The sequence below is a fragment of the Melanostigma gelatinosum genome (genome assembly GCF_949748355.1).
Source record: "Melanostigma gelatinosum genome assembly, chromosome: 19".
NCBI classification, from domain to species: domain Eukaryota; kingdom Metazoa; phylum Chordata; class Actinopteri; order Perciformes; family Zoarcidae; genus Melanostigma; species Melanostigma gelatinosum.
The window spans coordinates 7,202,187-7,219,468 of record NC_136652.1 but is presented as its reverse complement, the minus strand read 5'-3'; the positions used below and the strand labels follow the sequence as shown (position 1 = coordinate 7,219,468).

General features: G+C 48.7%; 3 protein-coding genes across 3 annotated transcripts in view; 2 read left to right on the top strand and 1 right to left on the bottom strand.

Moving 5' to 3' along the window:
* mdn1 (midasin AAA ATPase 1) overlaps positions 1–4,376 on the bottom strand; it is a gene marked incomplete at its 5' end in the record, with an annotated part of 49,822 nt that extends 45,446 nt beyond the window's left edge. Inside the window, 10 exons of the mRNA XM_079290353.1 lie at positions 301–479; positions 891–1,005; positions 1,187–1,290; positions 1,439–1,570; positions 2,221–2,430; positions 2,512–2,704; positions 2,928–3,035; positions 3,409–3,633; positions 3,771–3,997; positions 4,281–4,376. Of these exons, the coding sequence (XP_079146479.1) occupies positions 301–479; positions 891–1,005; positions 1,187–1,290; positions 1,439–1,570; positions 2,221–2,430; positions 2,512–2,704; positions 2,928–3,035; positions 3,409–3,633; positions 3,771–3,997; positions 4,281–4,376 (1,589 nt within the window). The remainder of the gene's footprint in view (positions 1–300; positions 480–890; positions 1,006–1,186; positions 1,291–1,438; positions 1,571–2,220; positions 2,431–2,511; positions 2,705–2,927; positions 3,036–3,408; positions 3,634–3,770; positions 3,998–4,280) is intronic.
* A 386-nt stretch (positions 4,377–4,762) lies between these two features.
* On the top strand, positions 4,763–15,944 carry casp8ap2 (caspase 8 associated protein 2). The gene is made up of 10 exons (XM_079291136.1): positions 4,763–4,980; positions 6,269–6,334; positions 6,864–6,938; positions 7,089–7,189; positions 7,470–7,544; positions 8,347–8,462; positions 8,820–11,869; positions 11,957–14,582; positions 14,768–14,867; positions 14,976–15,944. The coding sequence occupies exons 2-10, from the start codon at positions 6,301–6,303 to the stop codon at positions 15,036–15,038; spliced, it is 6,240 nt and encodes a 2,079-aa protein (XP_079147262.1). The 5' UTR covers positions 4,763–4,980; positions 6,269–6,300; the 3' UTR covers positions 15,039–15,944.
* Positions 15,945–16,337: 393 nt separating this feature from the next.
* On the top strand, positions 16,338–17,226 carry gja10b (gap junction protein alpha 10 b; the record flags this gene model as incomplete). Its single annotated transcript, XM_079291135.1, is given in 2 exon segments — positions 16,338–16,387; positions 16,389–17,226. Coding segments are annotated over 2 exon segments (888 nt in total).
* Positions 17,227–17,282: the final 56 nt, after the last annotated feature.

Genomic DNA, 17,282 nt, shown 5'->3' with positions numbered 1-17,282 from the left:
CTGCCGATTGCTTAGTGCGAGATAAACAAATGACTCTCCTCTCCAAAACAAGGCTGATTGAATAAAGTCAAATGAAATGTCCGATCACTAGGTTTCTGTTTATCATTACAAAGTTATTTGGGGAGGCGTCTCAGAATAACATATGATTCAGCAAAGACTAGCCGAGGGTGGTGTGTTCGGTCTATTCCTGAAATCCTATCTCAGGATAAGACGTCATGTTATTTCATCAAAACAGCCGACGAAGGAAAGCAAAGGGAGAGCAGAGCGAGTGGTGAGCGGGGGGGGGGGGGGGGGCCTCACCTCAGCGACAGGGCTCTCCCCTCCAGCGCCGTGCTTTTGTCCTGTTGCTGCTGGCCGTCGTCAGGGGTTTGGAGGCTGCTCGCGTCCGGGTCAGAGTGTCTCTCCCCGGTCAGCTGGCAGTAGATATCCAGGAGCCGGTCCGCCACCACCGTCAGCCTCGCATACCTGCTGATGAGCACCTACACACCCACACACACACACACACACAGAGAGACAGAGAGAGAAAAGCATCTTCAAAATCAACAGGAACTACAATTCAAGTGTAAACCTTTTTTAAGCAGCAACAAATCCAAACTTAAAACAGGAATTAAAGTTCAGGTATATCATTTATTCAGTAAATAAACAGAGAATTGGATACACGATCCAGCTATTTGAGTCCGTATCGGTCCGATATCCAATACTGGTGCATCCCTAATACTTTACGGATGTCTTTTCGGCCCCCGCGACGGATAAAAGAAGTGTGACGCACAGCCCGGAATGGTCTCAACACCATGCCTGGACTCGCCAAATAAAACTGTTCCTTCTGTTTTCGCAACTGTGCCCGAGACAGACTTCCCCCTCGGGGACAATACGGTTCATCCAACGCTCACCTTCTTCAGCTCTTCTCGCGTCATGTTGCCCATTTGCAGCTTGGTCCAGTACTTGTCCAGCAGCGCCGCATGAGAGTTCTGTGGTTTGTGCCAACCGCCACCGCTGAGGTACATCCTGCAACACGCGAGCATACTCGCGTCACATCACGCCCGCTTGATGCGGCAATTGGCCACATGATTGGTTTTAAAGGAAATTGACGTGTTCAAAAAGTGAAAGATAATCAGGTTACCAGCAAACATCAATCAATGCAAGCTGCTGTTCCATAAGCACGTTTGAAATGTAGTGACAGTCTTACCTCCTTGTTGCAAAGAACTGAAATCCAGGAGCAACATCGATGCAATCCTCCCGTCCTGGAATCATCAGCTTTTTATTCTCCATCAAAGGCAGGAGCACCGATATCTCAAAAAATAATAATAAAAGATTTCAGTCCAGGTGCGGGTTGTTGCAATGATGTATCCACAACATGTTAGTCTCACATTAAGCTGTTTATTAAGGATCTACTCAGAGGATGTGTTGGTGCAAGGCCATTCTCAACGAGTTAACTCACCACATCCAGAGGTGCGTGGTCAATGTCTTCCAAGAGGATCCACTGGCCTTTGGATACAGCCTGTGTCAATGTTCCTGGCTGCCACACAAACTTCCCTGGTATATCGGTACAACGGTACATCCCGAGCAGCATCTGTGAATCCAACAAAACACGTTCACAAAAGCTCAGCCCTCCATCAAACCACCAATGAATGTTAACAGGGTCACTCAAGGTAATTTAGTATTTGAACATCCATAAAGTTGGAAGACAGACAACAGGCATATTTGGAAAAAGAATGGTTAAAATCAAAGCAGCAGAGGCCGAGATACCCTGACTGTTGGTCCCTTGTATGGGCCACGCTTTCAAGAACACTGGCTCCTACAATTCCCATAATGCAACTCCATACTAGGGCTGGATATTGTTTAAAACATGACGATACCAGTATCAACGGCAGCACCCTTAAAGTGACACTGGCACTGTTAGCTGCTAGCCGCCGGGCTCAGACATCTCCGTGTACAGAGACGGCTGTACGGGTTGTAGCTGCTGCGGTAGTGGACCAATCACACGTCGCATTAAATCGAAGCCATACTAATTTCTTTATTGTTTTTTTCTAGCTCAGGGTACAAAAAGGATTGATTGCAGGTATCGTTTGACTGGCGAGGTTTCAATAAGTAGTATTATACTACTTAGTACTGGGCTATCTTGGCCCTTCAAAACGCTACATTTCCAGGTTGTAGTGCAGGCTCTCTCTTACAATTGTTCAGCCTAAGTAAATCAGTCAGACTCATTCCATTCACTCTCACCTTGCTGTCAGTTTGATCTCCAAGCTGGACCTTCAGGATGTCTGTAGCTTTAGTATGTCCCGTGACAGCAGCCATAAACTCAACCAGGGCGGTTTTGCCGCATCCAATAGGACCCTCAAGCAGCACTGGCTTCTGGGAAGCCACAGCCAATGCCAGTCTTCTCAGGTTACGGCAGGTCGAGTCCACCAGCACCAGATCTTTTGGGTTCCTCTGCAAAAAATGAAATCAACATGAGGACCAAAAAAAGAGCGACAGCAGACTATTTGATGGGACAAATCAAAGGGCGCGTACCTGTTCAGTCTGTCTAGGAACTATCCTGGGTAGCACTACACCACAGACTGCCACAACGTTCTGGGACAGGTCCTCTGATACCACCTGGCCCCTGGTGAACTTATTAGCCTTCTCCTGGCGCCACATCACAGAGCCCTGATTGGCTAACACCAGGGCTTTTTCTACCTCCAGCTGCTGAGTTTCTTCCAAAGCTCTAATGAAGGATAAAAAAATAAAAGAAGTTATCACACTTGTATTCTTTTATTCAAGTAAGATTTTGAGTTCAGTACTTTTACTTGTAATTGAGTATTCTTCGATTTTCGATGAGTACTTTTACTTAAGTTAAGGAATCAGATCACTTCTATCACAAGCTGATTGAAACTTTTCCATATTCTACCCGACGAGATAAAAACAAGGGAAAACAAAAAGGTACATACTTAATTTTCATGTGCAGGATCTCATCGCTCGACAGCACCTTTCTCAGAAAGATGGTTTTCTGATTATCAGTCATGCGAGAGACCATCGCTAAACAATGGGCAGTGTACCTGTTGGAGACAATGAGAAAATACCAGATGTTTAATTTGTGGGGCAAACAAGTGAAATAATGCAAAACTAGTGTGCCTAATACTTGCATTCTCTCTAATGGCCGTTAGGGGACGACTCCTCTGGTCAGTAAAATAAGTCTCATTGTATAGAAGTCTAAATGACTACTTCTCACTTGATTTATTACCTCAGCAAACATTGTAAACATGACTTTATGGTCTAAATATCAAGCTTCAAGTCGTCTTTAATACAGCATGATATTCGTTTAGTAAATGATGGTCCCATTTAGAGTGTATAACAGCTTGTAACAATCAAGTTGTTACATTGCACAGCCCATGAAGCCTCTCTGGGTCTAAAGAGGAAGCAGCTACATACCCTCGAACCATGACATCGCTGGTGAGCAGCTGGGATACGCAGGGACTCCAGTCCCAGAGCATTCGAAACTTCGCACAGTCACTCTGGAGGAAGCGCAGGGTGGCCCCCATGAGGTCCCGCAGCTTCATCCTCCTGGGGCCGTACTGAACGGCTGACGACTCTTCACTGGTGAAGAAGAGCCGCTGAAACACCGGGGGGGCATCGTTGAAGTACCTTGCGGCAAACCTTGCGGAGAGGAAGTATAAGAGTTGGTCAGAGTGGATGCAGCCTGCAGAAATGCTAGCTAAGCTTCACTTATCAGTGTATGTGTGTGTGTGTGTGTGTGTGTGTTTGAGTGCCAGAGGACCCAGCTTCCCACTTACGCCTGCGCATCCGGACTGATGCAGAGGAGTTTGCTGAGGGCCACGCACAGGCGCTCGTGGAGGTCATGGTTGATCCTGCCACCAGCTTTGACCCTCTCTGCGTTGCGCTCCAACAGGTCCAACACCAGCGGCCGCAGGTGTCGCGCAATCAGCGAGGTGTAATCCTTCTCCAACAGCAGCTGGGCCACACACTCCAGAATGCACTGCCTGTCCTGCTGGCTCCATATCTGAGGAGAGATCATATGGGATGGGTTCCAATTTAAATACTGATTGGCTAACATTAAAAAATACATATACACCCAGAAATCAATATTTCTTGGAAAATATTTACATCCTAGGGATTAAAAAGGCAGCAGAATGGATTTCAAGTGTGTCATTAGAGGAGTGACTACTGACATGTGAAGGGAACAGCATGCTGCCCGCAGGACATGTTTTGAGTCAGCGCGAAAAGAAAACACTCTATTAACACATTATTTTATTCCGTACAAGCCAGGAATGAAAATGTCTTACCTGCTTTGACAGATATTGGCTCAGTTCGTTGTGACTTTTGGCAACATGTCTGGATATGGTACCCAGTGATGAAAGGCTCAATTCTAAATTTTCCATCGTATCATTGGTCGCCTCTGGAGCTGGCAATCTAGAGCGAAAACAAGCTCGCGCGTTCAATGAACAGGTATCCCGATTTACTGATTATTAAAACAAACTGCGAGGTTCATCACGCGCTTGTCTGTCTGGGCTTGTATCACAACACACATGCATGTTCCCGTCTCTGGCGTTAAGATCCTGTCCACATGTGAGCGAAGCGCAAATCCTTCCGGGTCAGGGTCGGGGTTGGAGTCCACCTGCGCGTCGCGCTGTGATGACGCGCCGGATAGCGACGCGAGCACAGCGCAACTCCGCGGGCGGAACAACTTTCGCTCGAGCGAGCTGCCAAATCTGCTGCTTTTTTTTAATGCTTTCGTCTGACGTTATGTCAATTGGCTGTAGGGGGCCGTGAACCCCTGGAGAAGACCACGAGACGCCGTACAACTGGTCTCCTTGAGGGTTTCGCTCCCTGTTTTAGGAATATTTTCTGTAACCAAAGAGCTGCGAGAACACACCCACGGCAGTGACATACCGCGGGAAATGTCGCTACTTCCTGTGCAATGAAGTCTTGGCGCGACATTACAGTTGTAAACAATAGGAGGACACGTAACAATACGCAAAACAAGTAAGTCAACCAATTCATAGCTAGCTAACTGTAATATGATTTTGATTAGTGTCTGGCCGGTACATATGTTTCACATCAGCATCCCAAACTTACCCACCGAGTACTTTCTCCGGTTGTACCCTCAGTTCCTAACCCATTGGTAGCACGGGGATTGAATAAAGCAAGCAGTGGTCTAACTGACCCAAGCCTGTTTATTAATAAGGATAACATGAACAGTAACGTAACAAAACGCCCTACATTCTGTCTTATGTGTCGCCCGATTGAGGTGTAAACTTCAGGAGAAGTTAAAGTCGTGTGTCTTTAAAGAGTTAAGAACGGGACCATGGTAACGTTAGCTAAAGTGATGTTAATGTTAGCTTTAGCCTGAGCGCAGCGTATCACATTCAGGCCAGGGCCAGAAAGTTGAAAAAGTGAAGCGATAGTCACACATAAGATGAAACTCAGCAGTATACGTCCTCTTGTTTTCTCTCTGCTTTGCTCTGGTGTTGAGAGGCTTTGTCCTTTGCTGTGGTCTTTGTTAGAGCAGCGTTAGAAGTGAACAAAAGAGCTCGCGCGTTAGCTAACAACACAGTAACAAGCCTTAGTTTGCCCACTACAGAGAGAAGCATGTTTAACTCATGTCGTATATGTTGTGGGTAAATCTATTAGGAAGTTGCTTCGTGATAGAACAACCGAACTGGCATTTACATTTTTGGAAAATCCACCCAATCAAATACAAAATCAAGGTCCTAGTTGATGTAGTATTCAAATAAAATTGCCATAAAGTAGTTCTGCTCATTGTTTTGCAACATTGCCTACATTTACCTAATCCAACTAGAGGTAATAAAGAGATGACTACCAGGGTATAAACACTATGGGAAATTAATTGTACATCCCAATTAGTATATCTTGTCATATTGCCCAACTTTAATTATCTGTATCCAGTGTGTGGTGATTTAGTATTTTACTTTCATTGAGTTGGGTGACAAACAAGAGACTGATTACGATAACTCTAGTTTGTAGCCCGCGCCCTGTGTTTAAAATGTATTGTAGCTTTGATGAGATTACTCAGATGACATCATCCGGGTCACGTTCAAAGCTTCTCCAGAGTCACTGAAGAAATTCCAGGCTGAGTTCAGCAGCTAGTACACTGGCATTAATATGTACAATTGGTGGAGTGCTCCTTTAAGATTGGTATATTCACACATTTAATCAATGGTGGATTGGTTAAATGTGTTCTTGTTTAATTGTGGTCTTGTCTCTGCTTTCTGTTCTATAACTGTTGGTTTTCCTTTGGCATTGCTGTCAGGAACTCCTTAAGAATCTGAGACACTGGGAAGAATGGACGACATCGACACAGACGATACCTCTGGTCGTAAGTAAAAAACATTTACACACACATTGACATTTGTTTTATTTGTGTATTATAAGGAATGTTGTCTTGTAATAAGGCTATTGTAGCATATAATATATAGGCATGGTGCGGATGTCTCTACCAGTTCAGTGTCATAAGATGATTGCATATATAAAATTCAAATTGGAAAATCTTCGACGATACTTCCCCAAAATATACAGTGTACATTTTTCCCACAGAAAATAAATCATTAAAATGTTTCAATATAGGGAGTAGAGATGTAAATGTAGATACTTATGTTGTACCCAAAATAAATACTAATTCCCACAGGTTTTTTGTGTATTAATTCTAATAAAATGAATGCTATATATAGTGCCTTTTAAAACAGGGAATGAAAAATGTAGCATTGGGGAATTAATGTTGGAGTGATTATGGACGGGACACAGCCATCATTTTTGGGTTACGTCTTGTAATTGAGGAAAAAGGGTTGATTGTAGCTGTCCATAACTGACGACATACATTAATAACACGTGTATATTACATTTCACAGTCTTTGTACCTGATGCCAATGAGGATTCTGTGGATATCTATGATGGCATGGAGATCCCTTTTAGCAGCAATGCAGGTAAGAGTCCTTTCTGAACGTTTCGCAGCTGTGGCACAATGTTATCACCACAAATAACATTCTAACGCTGGGCAAATAGTTCAGCACAGATTCCTTTGTCCAACATTGAGGCTTTATTATTGCGATTTGTCTCATTGTGGCGCTTCACAGAGAAGTCACCCCTGAAGGCGTCTCAGCTGAAAGACTCAATGGATCTTTATGAAGAGATTGTCACAGAGGAACAGCACAGCAGAGAGACGTCGTACTCTGAGGTGATTTCTTGCTCCATGCTTACTTTCTCTCCGTTGACCTGATTTTATAAATGGAAACGTGTGTTGCTAAAGTCGCAGCATCGTTTGGTTTAGAAGGAATGTGTGAGGACTTGGGTCTGGAGTGAAAAGCGGCGACAATAGATTCCCCTCTGGCCAACAGCCTGGTGTTAATTTGTCTCGTCGTACACAACAAATGTTAAAGGATGCTCTGATGCTCGGAGGGTGCTGCTGTCAGCTGGCCAGCTGTCTCACAATCCTTTTCTCGTTGTTTTGTGTGCAGTTGAAGTCCAGATACCAAGCCGCTCAGAACCAAATCAATGAGTTGCGCAGGAGAGTGGAGCAGATGCAGTTGCAGGTTTGTTTTATTTTCCTTAACCTTCAAATGGCTGCATAATTGCTGACATGTGATTAAGTTTCAGGCGGAAGTCCGAAAAATGTAAACGCAGATGATTACATATTTTTTGATTTTCATTTCCGACATTGGTTTTAAATGTATTTCGGGAAGAATCATAATCATAATAATACATAATAATGTATAGAGATTTTTGCAGATATCGTGACCAACCACAAGCCTCCAAAACATATCTAATGCTGCAATGGAAGATGAGTAACCAGGTCCTAAAAGAGCATATTTTCCTTAATTTGTAATATATGCCCTGCCATACACCTTAATACAGAGATACCAATGCAAACGCATAACTTTGACTGATTTATTAACAGATTTCTGGAGCTTCACCCCTTCAGTCGTCAGCCCCTTTCACACAAAGACTCGGCAATACTGCCGCAAAGAAGATCCGCCGTTACGCAGGCTTTGCTTTTTCGCACCGAACGAAACAGCATCGGCATCATGCCGCCGCTGTGTGTTATTTCAGATTGCACGCCGACATTATTTCAAGAGATGTTATGTTTAACTCGACAGCATCGTCGTCTCATGTGACATATAACACATTGTTTTGCTCGGAGAGCTCACAGATCTCTTTGTCTCCCCCAACTCACTGCCGTTCTTAGTTACTGTAGGTTAGCTGCCTGCAGGGCAAAGGTCAAATTTTGGTAGTTTGTCATAATTGATAGTGTTCAATTTTAACAGTAAAAATGGTTGTCAAAACCCACCTCCTGAAGATTCTACAGCACTAACATGTTTCTCTCTCTCTCAACAGAATACAGGGTTGAACACTGAGAACTGCAGTCTCAAAAAGAACATCTCTGCACTTTTACAAACGGCACGACAGGAGGTGACACGAAAAGATGCTGAGATTCAGAGGCTGAACCAACAGTGAGTGTTTGTTTTAAATCAACTGGTAGACTCACGAGTCTGCCTCTAACAACGTTTCACTCAGCGAGAGACGTACAGTCTCCCTGATTTAGTTGCTAAAACTGTGTGGAAACAATTATTGAGTAAAAGAAAAGCCTGCACAGAGCTAGGTGACGTCAACCAATAACCGCACGCTATTCCCATGTTAATGTAATGTATGAAATACTCCATCATAAGACAATGTAATTCCATGTAGGAATTGTAAAAGATTATGTTGATTATGTAATGAGGACAAATAGCTTATTATTCTTTATGAGCTATCTGCTGATTGTATTTACGTTAAGTGATTAATCCTTTTTAAAACTTTGTTTTCCTTAGGTCAGACAATCGTCATCCCCGATCTCACATTAATCATCTGTGGGGTAAAAAATCGCCCAGTCAGCGCTCCATGATGAGGCCGCCTCCTCCTCCGCCACCTTCCTCTCATCCGCCACCTTCCTCTCATCCGCCACCTTCCTCTCATCCACCACCTTCCTCTCATCCACCACCTTCCTCTCATCCGCCACCTTCCTCTCATCCGCCACCTTCCTCTCATCCGCCACCTTCCTGTCCTCCGCCACCCTCCTCTCATCCGCCACCTTCCTCTCATCCGCCACCTTCCTCTCATCCGCCACCTTCCTCTCATCTGCCACCTTCCTCTCATCCGCCACCTTCCTCTCATCTGCCACCTTCCTGTCCTCTGCCACCCTCCTCTCATCCGCCACCTTCCTGTCCTCTGCCACCCTCCTCTCATCCGCCACCTTCCTGTCCTCTGCCACCTTCCTCTCATCCGCCACCTTCCTGTCCTCTGCCACCCTCCTCTCATCCGCCACCTTCCTCTCATCCGCCACCTTCCTGTCCTCTGCCACCTTCCTCTCATCCGCCACCTTCCTGTCCTCTGCCACCCTCCTCTCATCCGCCACCTTCCTCTCATCCGCCACCTTCCTGTCCTCTGCCACCCTCCTCTCATCCGCCACCTTCCTCTCATCCGCCACCTTCCTGTCCTCTGCCACCTTCCTCTCATCCGCCACCTTCCTGTCCTCTGCCACCCTCCTCTCATCCGCCACCTTCCTCTCATCCGCCACCTTCCTGTCCTCTGCCACCCTCCTCTCATCCGCCACCTTCCTGTCCTCTGCCACCCTCCTCTCATCCGCCACCTTCCTCTCATCCGCCACCTTCGTGTCCTCCACCACCTTCCTGTCCTCCACCACCCTCTTGTCCTCCGCCACCACTGCCTCCTCCTCCTCCATCCTGTCCACTTCCACCTCTACGAGCTTCACCTCCCAGGGAGGGTCATCCTCCAAGCGATCCCCCTCAACGCCACAGGAAAGAAAGTGATCCGCCCAGCAGGAAATCCAGCAGCAGCTCATCAACCCGACACAGTGAATCAGAGAAGCGCAAGTCCAAGCACAGAGAGGAAAAATGTCAAAAACTATCCGAGTCGACGGACAGGAGACACGGAAGTGGTTCAGATCCCAACAAGGACAGTTCTGCCACCGACAAAAGCAGGTCTCACAAAGCAGACAAAGACTCGGGGCGACATTATGACTCCCGATCATGTAAAAGCAGGAACAGATGGGACCGGTCTAAAAGCCCTGCACCAGAGAGTGCCGTGTCCTCTGACGACAAGAAAGGGAGCAGAAGTCGGGAACGGAGGCGAGATGCAGCCAAAATGTCCCCATCAGACTCCGAATATAGTGCGGCTCACAGCTCTAAAGAGGGCCGCGGCCGAGATCATCGGAAAAGCAAGAGCAGTGACGGACGTGTCAGAAATTCAGACTCAAAGGACCGTAAAAAGTCCTCTTCAAATCCACACGCTGAGCGCGGCAAAGAAAGGGGAGGGGACAGACCGCCAAAGGAGTATGAAAGGAAGGAGGACAGACGACATGAAGATAAAGTCAGCAGAAAGCATAAGAGAAGCACGAGCAGGGAACGCCAGAAAGCGAGATCAAAAGAATGCGACCAGGGCAAAGTGGACGTCGGTAGTAAGGAAAGACGGGGAACGACACACGAGGCCATAAAAAGATCATCCGAAGAACCAGATGTCACCGAGAAGAGCTCTGTGGAGGAAAATAGTCCAAACAGGAAGTTGTGTTTCATGGAAACATTGAACCTCACCCTGTCACCGATTAAGAAGCCACTGTTGCCCTTCGACCTCGCACCAGCGGACAAGCTCGTTGGAGACGGACCAGACGATGAGAGCTCACAGCCCAACATCGAGGACATGTGTGTGATCGATGAAGTGAACAGCAGTGAATTGGAAGCGGCGTTGGGAGATTCGGCAGAAGAATCCTCGCGCACCCCGAAGAGTTCCAAAAAGACGCGCGTGAGAGACGAGGATGCCAAAGCTGTCCAGGAAAAGGACAAAAACCAGAGTGACGCTCCTGCTGCTGACGAGCAACTTGAAGACGATTCAGCCCAAACTACCTCAGCTCACCCAGATGCTGCAGCGAAACGGATGACATCGCGTCTCACACCAACGTCAACAGAGACTAGCTCTCTAAAAGCAGCGGGTGTCTCAAGAAACCGAGGCGAGCTGGCCTCAGACAGCCAGGTAGAGGATTGTGGACCTCTGGAGGCTGCAGATGGTGACAGGGACACATCTGGAAGCATTTATGAACGACACACGGGCGATTCTTCACAAAAAGTAAATGCTGGAAATGTTACGGATCAATCAGTCGCTGTTAAAGACCCCGTCGTGCTTGATGCAAGTGTCGAACTGAAGTGCAGTACTCCTAAACCCGCAGGACAGAAGAGCCTCCCTGTGGATTCAGTGGGAGAAGATTCACCCTTAAGGGAAAATCCTGCAGCTGAAGACGCTCCTGACGGGGAGAATAAGCACGTTTCTCTCACTCTTCTACCTCAGGACTGTCGGCAAGGACCGCGTCCTCCTGCTTCCGTCTCCACTCACAAGAAAGAAGCCGGTCGCGTGCAAGATGGTCCTAAGGATGCAGACGCCGTGTCCAGCACAATAAGCCTCGACTCCCTTCCACGAGAAGGGCTGAGTCTGCCCGAGGCCATTTACGTTTTGACACGAACAAACGAAGACAGCAACGACGGTGGCGGCGTCTCAGCCGAGCCGAGCTCTTCTGCCGGCTGCATCGGCGTGTCCAAAGTGAGCAGTACGACGGGGGAGACGCCGCCGAAGTACGCTGGCCTCGATTTCACGCCGACAAAGAGCGTCGTTCCTAGAAATGGTCGCGAGGATAACGTCGCGCCTTCCAGCTCTGTGCCGCTGCTTCTCGACGAGGACTCCATGATGAGCACACTGAGCAATCTGAAGAGAATCCCCGATGTCATTAGCCCTCTGAGGAGCCCGATACGGATAACCAAGAGAAGTCAGGTCCATCTTCATGGCAAGCCAAGTCATGTCAAGAGCCTCCAGAAAGGTAACGTATCAAAAAATAAGTGCTTGATCCTGATCATGAGATGCTGAATGTCTCCATAAACTGCTTTGCTTCCTCTGTCCTGTGCAGATTTCTCCGGTACTCCTGTTGATGCCAACTCAAAGAAGTTGGACGTAAACAAAGAAAACAAGTATCCGGGTTCTCCTGCGAACCATGACGCCCAAAACCCGGTGGACAAGGTGTCCGACCTGCCTTCAAGTCTCTCCGACGCCGACCTGGAGGAAGGGGAAATTTTAAGCGAAAGCGACGAGGCGGCCGCGGGTTCTCCTGTTACCGCAACCAAGAGGGCGAAGTTGGCACAGCCAGTCGGACACAAGCCAAGTCTCAGGGCTCTGTTGAAGAGGAAATCTGAAGCAAAGTGTGTCGCGATGAAAGAAACGGCCGGAGTATCAACACGAAGCCCGAAGAGCCGCTTTAAAACGGTTTGTCCCGCATCAAGCAAAGCCTCTTTTTCCACCATGGAGGAAGTCATGGAGACATTCAAGGCTGTCCGTGCCGAGATCCGGAAAAAGTACATGAAGCTCCACAAAACCTTTCCCAAGAAGAGCTTCTACGGTGTGATGGACAATTTCCAGGAGTCTTTTTTAGAGTTTGTTGATGGCGCTCATTTCGGTCAAATATGCAGTCAGGCAGAGGAGCTGAAATCCAGCATGAAGAAACTGATCGCGTCCGTGTTCGGCAAAGTATCAAATAACGGTATCGTGAAGCGCATCTTCGAACAGCAGGCGGTCGACCTGAAGCAAAGGTTGTGGGACTTCGTAGACGTCCAAGTCGACTACTTGTTTAAGGACATTCACACGAGCCTGAAGAGCCTTTGCCAACCAGCGAGGGCTCACGCTGAGGACAACCGGCCCAGCGGAAAGGAGAAGGTGTCGAGAGGGCCTCCTGCCAAGAAGCCGCCGTGTCAACAAATGGAGGCACACTCTGCTCCGACCAGCCTGCATCGAATCAGGCCTTGTGCTGTCGCGCCGTACAAAACCGGCCTTGGAAGCAGAGGAAAAGATATCAGAATCACGCACGCGGAAAGAAACGGAAACGCTGACCCACGTCCCACAAATGTACAAACTGTGGCCGTCTTCCACCCATCGAAAAATAATCCTTCAACTCCAGAGAAAAAGAGTAACGTATCGTCTTTGGTCGTCTCTCAAACTGGCTCTGTGCTCGACAAAACCGACTTCGAGCTTCTCACGGAGCAGCAAGCCTCCAGTTTAACGTTCAACCTGGTGAGGGACACTCAAATGGGGGAAATCTTCAAGTGTCTCCTGCAAGGATCCGACCTGCTAGAAGGCGGCGGCGTGGGAGGCGGCGACAGCTCCGCCTGGCCCCTCGGTACGCCGAGGAAGGACGGCGAGAGGCTCATCACCATCACGACGCCGACTAGATTTGACTCTCCGTCCAAACTGCTGTCCCCGATCAAATTCGACACGCCCTCCAAACTCATCGCGACGTGGTCCAGCATCTCCCCTCGCAAGCTGCCGTCCCCGCGGTCCAGAGGTCCGATCCACCTGAATCCGGCTCTGTTCGACGAAAGCTGCATGTTAGAAGTGCCGTCGGCCTCACACAGGACGTATTCCATCCTAGCCGAAGACCTGGCGGTCTCCCTCAGCATCCCGTCGCCGCTCAAGTCCGACAGCCACCTCAGCTTCCTGCAGCCGTCGAGCATGCGCCTCATTTCCACCCCGGACAGCGTCCTCAGCGCTCACATAAGCGAGGACGCTCTGCTGGACGGGGAGGACGCGGCGGAGCAGGACATCCACCTGGCCCTCGACACCGACAACTCCAGCTGCTGCTCCAGAAGCAGCGGCGAGGTGCTCGCCACACCGTTCGTGTTCAAGCCCGACCTGCCCATGCAGGCGCTGGTGATGGAGAAGTCCAACGATCACTTCATCGTGAAGATCCGTCAGGCGGCCACCGGCGGCGATACCACGCTCACCGCTGACGACAGCTTAAGTCGAACACTAACGGAAGGAGACGGGCGACGCGGAGGAGACCACGCGGAAACCAAAGACGGTCAAGCAAGAGAGGTTTGGTGGGACGAATCAGAGAACAGTCCGTCTGCCACCTCTCAAGATGAGGGCTCAACACTAACAAAAGATCCATCAACGCAACAAAAAACCTCAGAAGTTTGTTTTTCTGGGGAATCAGAGAAGCTGCAAAATCCGCTCAAAACTACTTCAGACAACAATTTACACAGCAGAGTCCAAATCACGGTGGCTGCCGATGAGAACGCGAGTCACGGAGAAGAAGCGTCAACTCAACAAAGTCCCTCGAAAGCTCTTTTGTGTCGGGAGAGGATCGGCCGCTCCAAACCTGCGTCGGATAACAGTCCGCGTCGACCAGCTGAGAGCTTTGAAACAAATCAAGAGGTCCAGGCGTCGGCATCGCATGCCTCAGACTCCGAGAGAGACGAAGCGGCGATGAGGGAGAGAGGTGTCGCCGTTGCACGGGACGCGAGCAGCACACCGGAGAAAGACCGCGGGCATCGCGACAAAGGTAGAAAGCGGAGGAAGCGCCAAGAGAACCCAAAAGCCAAGCGGTTCAGGAAGGAGGAAGAGGAGAGCGCCGAGGAGGTCGCGTCCGACTGCAAGAGGGACGACACCGGATCCAGATCCTCCCCGGCACCGCTGTCCCCCAACAGTCTCTCTGCCAAGAACGTCGTCAGGAAGAAGGGCGAGGTGGTGATGGCGTGGACCAGGTCAGTAGCTGGTTGGAATTTGTGAATAAGAGATTCAAAGACGCATCCTTTGCACTGGCTTTGACCAATCCTCACAATATTTCAGAAAAGAAATTGTCAAATTGTCAAATTGTTTGGAAAAGTTACGAAAGTACATGGATTGAAGTACTGTGTTGTGCAATTGTATCCCCCCCCCCCCCCCCCAGAGATGAAGACCGAGCCATTCTCATCGAGGTGAAGAGAAAAGGTGCCTCGCGTGACACTTTCTCTGGCTTGTCAGAGAAACTCAATAAGCCATCGGAGCAGGTGAGTTTGTCTCTTTATTTATGTTGTCGTAGTTGTGCGACGCATGTGACCGCTCAGCCTGTGATGACGGAGCATGCAAGAACAGTTTGTTTTCTTTTCTTTCACCAGATCGCTCACAGATTCAACCAGCTCATGAAGCTTTTTAAGAAACAGGAGAAGATGGACCCTTGATCCCTTTTGACCTGCGTTATCGCAAACAGTCCTCGTATCGCAGCGTTCCCATGCAGGCACGTTGGCTGCTGTTCATGTGGCGTGGCGCTGGAAGAGGTGAACGCAGCGGGTGGGTCGTCACAGGATCGATCCCCACGTAGGCCAGATCTGGAGCCCTGCATCGTCCCACCAGTACAAACACGAGCAGACGATTTAGCCCGGCTTCTAGTCACTCTGGCCCAAAAAAAGGATTCAACAATACGGACTGTTACTCAGCACAACTGACGAGATAGATCGATGTGAACGGTCATCAGTATTATTGTTTTTGATGCACTTTGGGGGTTTTAGGAATCTACACTGCCGTCACTACAAAAGTATCAGGTCCGGATATGATATCACTTTGTCCTCAGTCGGCATCTTAAAGACGCCGACCGTGCAGATACGATGCGTCGCAACAACGGGAGTCTCAACAAGTCCTCCACTCGTGTTCTTCTCAGTACAGTTGGGAAAAACTGCCTTCGGACTACGGTACTTCCAGGTTCAAGTATGCTCAAATGTTCCTCAAATCAAGTGACATTTTTTTTTTTTAGTTCCTAAAAGTAGTGGACGCTCACCAGAAACCACTCGAAGCGTCACCCATTAGAGCTCGAGCTGTGACTGATATAGAATGATTGACAGAGTTCTGCTTTGGATCTTATTTTACTGGATGTATTTGTATACGGGGGGGGGGCTGCTTGAAATATTTGGTGTTTACATGTCCACGTCATGTACAGGACAGTACCGTTATCTGTTAATACAATTGAAATGTTTTATCTGTGGGCCCGAGTGGCTCTTTGTTTGAATCGCCTTATTGCTTGTGAACAGGATGGAATGCAATATTGTGAATATTGTGTTTTGTTGACTGGAAATAAAGTTTTATTTATTCATGCCGCTGTCCGTTTGTTTTTTATTCATTTGAATTGAATTCACAACACTTTGTGTGAAGTCATCGTGGCTGTATTGATGTCTCCGTTGGTGCTCTTTTCAGTGTACTGTTAAAAGTGTTCAGGGTGAAACTACCCTCGGGCCGTTAACGGGGCCATGTGCCGGATCGATGGCTTCAAACTGGAGTCCTAGATCGTAACGGGATTGAAATAGTGTCAGCTACATTTGCACAGTGGGGTCTCTCCCACTGAGCCCGTGATGTCTCCACAGATGAGTCCGCGGCTGGAAGTAAAAACACGTTTATTGAATTATTTTTGGCCTTTCCGTTTGATGAAAAGCCTACAAAACTGTTTCTTTATCCACTGACAGACAATAAGAACAATTATGTGACAGAAGATGGGGGATTGGAACTTATTAGGGAGTATTTTAGAAGAGGTCCACATCCACTACCATCGTGGGAAAGATCTGGCTCACCATCCTCTTCATTTTCCGCATGCTCGTGCTCGGCGTGGCGGCCGAGGGCGTGTGGGACGACGAGCAGAGCGAGTTCGTCTGCAACACGGAGCAGCCCGGCTGCAAGAACGTCTGCTACGACCAGGCTTTCCCCATCTCCCTCATCCGCTACTGGCTGCTGCAGGTCATCTTCGTGTCCTCCCCGTCCCTGGTCTACATGGGGCACGCGTTGTACTGGCTGAGGACCCTCGAGAAGGAGAGGCACAGGAAGAAAGCCGAGCTGGAGGGGACCGACCCCGTCCAGGAGGACCACAAGAGGATCGAGCGGGAGCTCAGGAAGCTGGACGAGCAGAAGAAAGTGAGGAAAGCCCCCCTCAGGGGCTCCTTGCTGCGCACGTACGTGTTCCATATCTTAACCAGGTCTGTGGTGGAGGTGGGTTTCATCATAGGCCAGTGCGCCCTGTACGGCATCGGACTGTCTCCTTTGTACAAATGCGAGAGGCTGCCCTGCCCCAACAGCGTGGATTGTTTTGTGTCGCGGCCGACCGAGAAGAACATCTTCATGGTTTTCATGCTGGTCATTGTCGGAGTCTCTTTGTTCCTCAACCTCCTGGAGATCTTCCACCCGGGGGTGAAGAAGGTCAAGCAGAGCTTGTACGGATACGGAGACGACGACAGCGTGTACAGGTCAAAGAACTCCATGGCGCAGCAGGTCAGCGTGCTCACCAACTCCTCGCCGCAGAGGTTGATGCAGCTCACGCAGATGACCTGCCCCTTCGCGTCGGATGCTCACAGGGAGCTTTTGGATCTGGCCCTCGCGGCCCCCTGCTGACCCCGCTGCCTTCGTCAGGCGTGAGGAGGATGTCCATGGTGAGAGCCAAAAATGGT

Bases quoted from the DNA above. Each gene is read 5' to 3' on its own strand.
- casp8ap2 (XM_079291136.1), top strand. From the start codon at position 6,301: ATGGACGACATCGACACAGACGATACCTCTGGTC. The intron at 7,190-7,469 runs GTGATTTCTTGC...TTTTGTGTGCAG, and splicing joins GAGAGACGTCGTACTCTGAG to TTGAAGTCCAGATACCAAGC. The intron at 7,545-8,346 runs GTTTGTTTTATT...CTCTCTCAACAG, and splicing joins TGGAGCAGATGCAGTTGCAG to AATACAGGGTTGAACACTGA.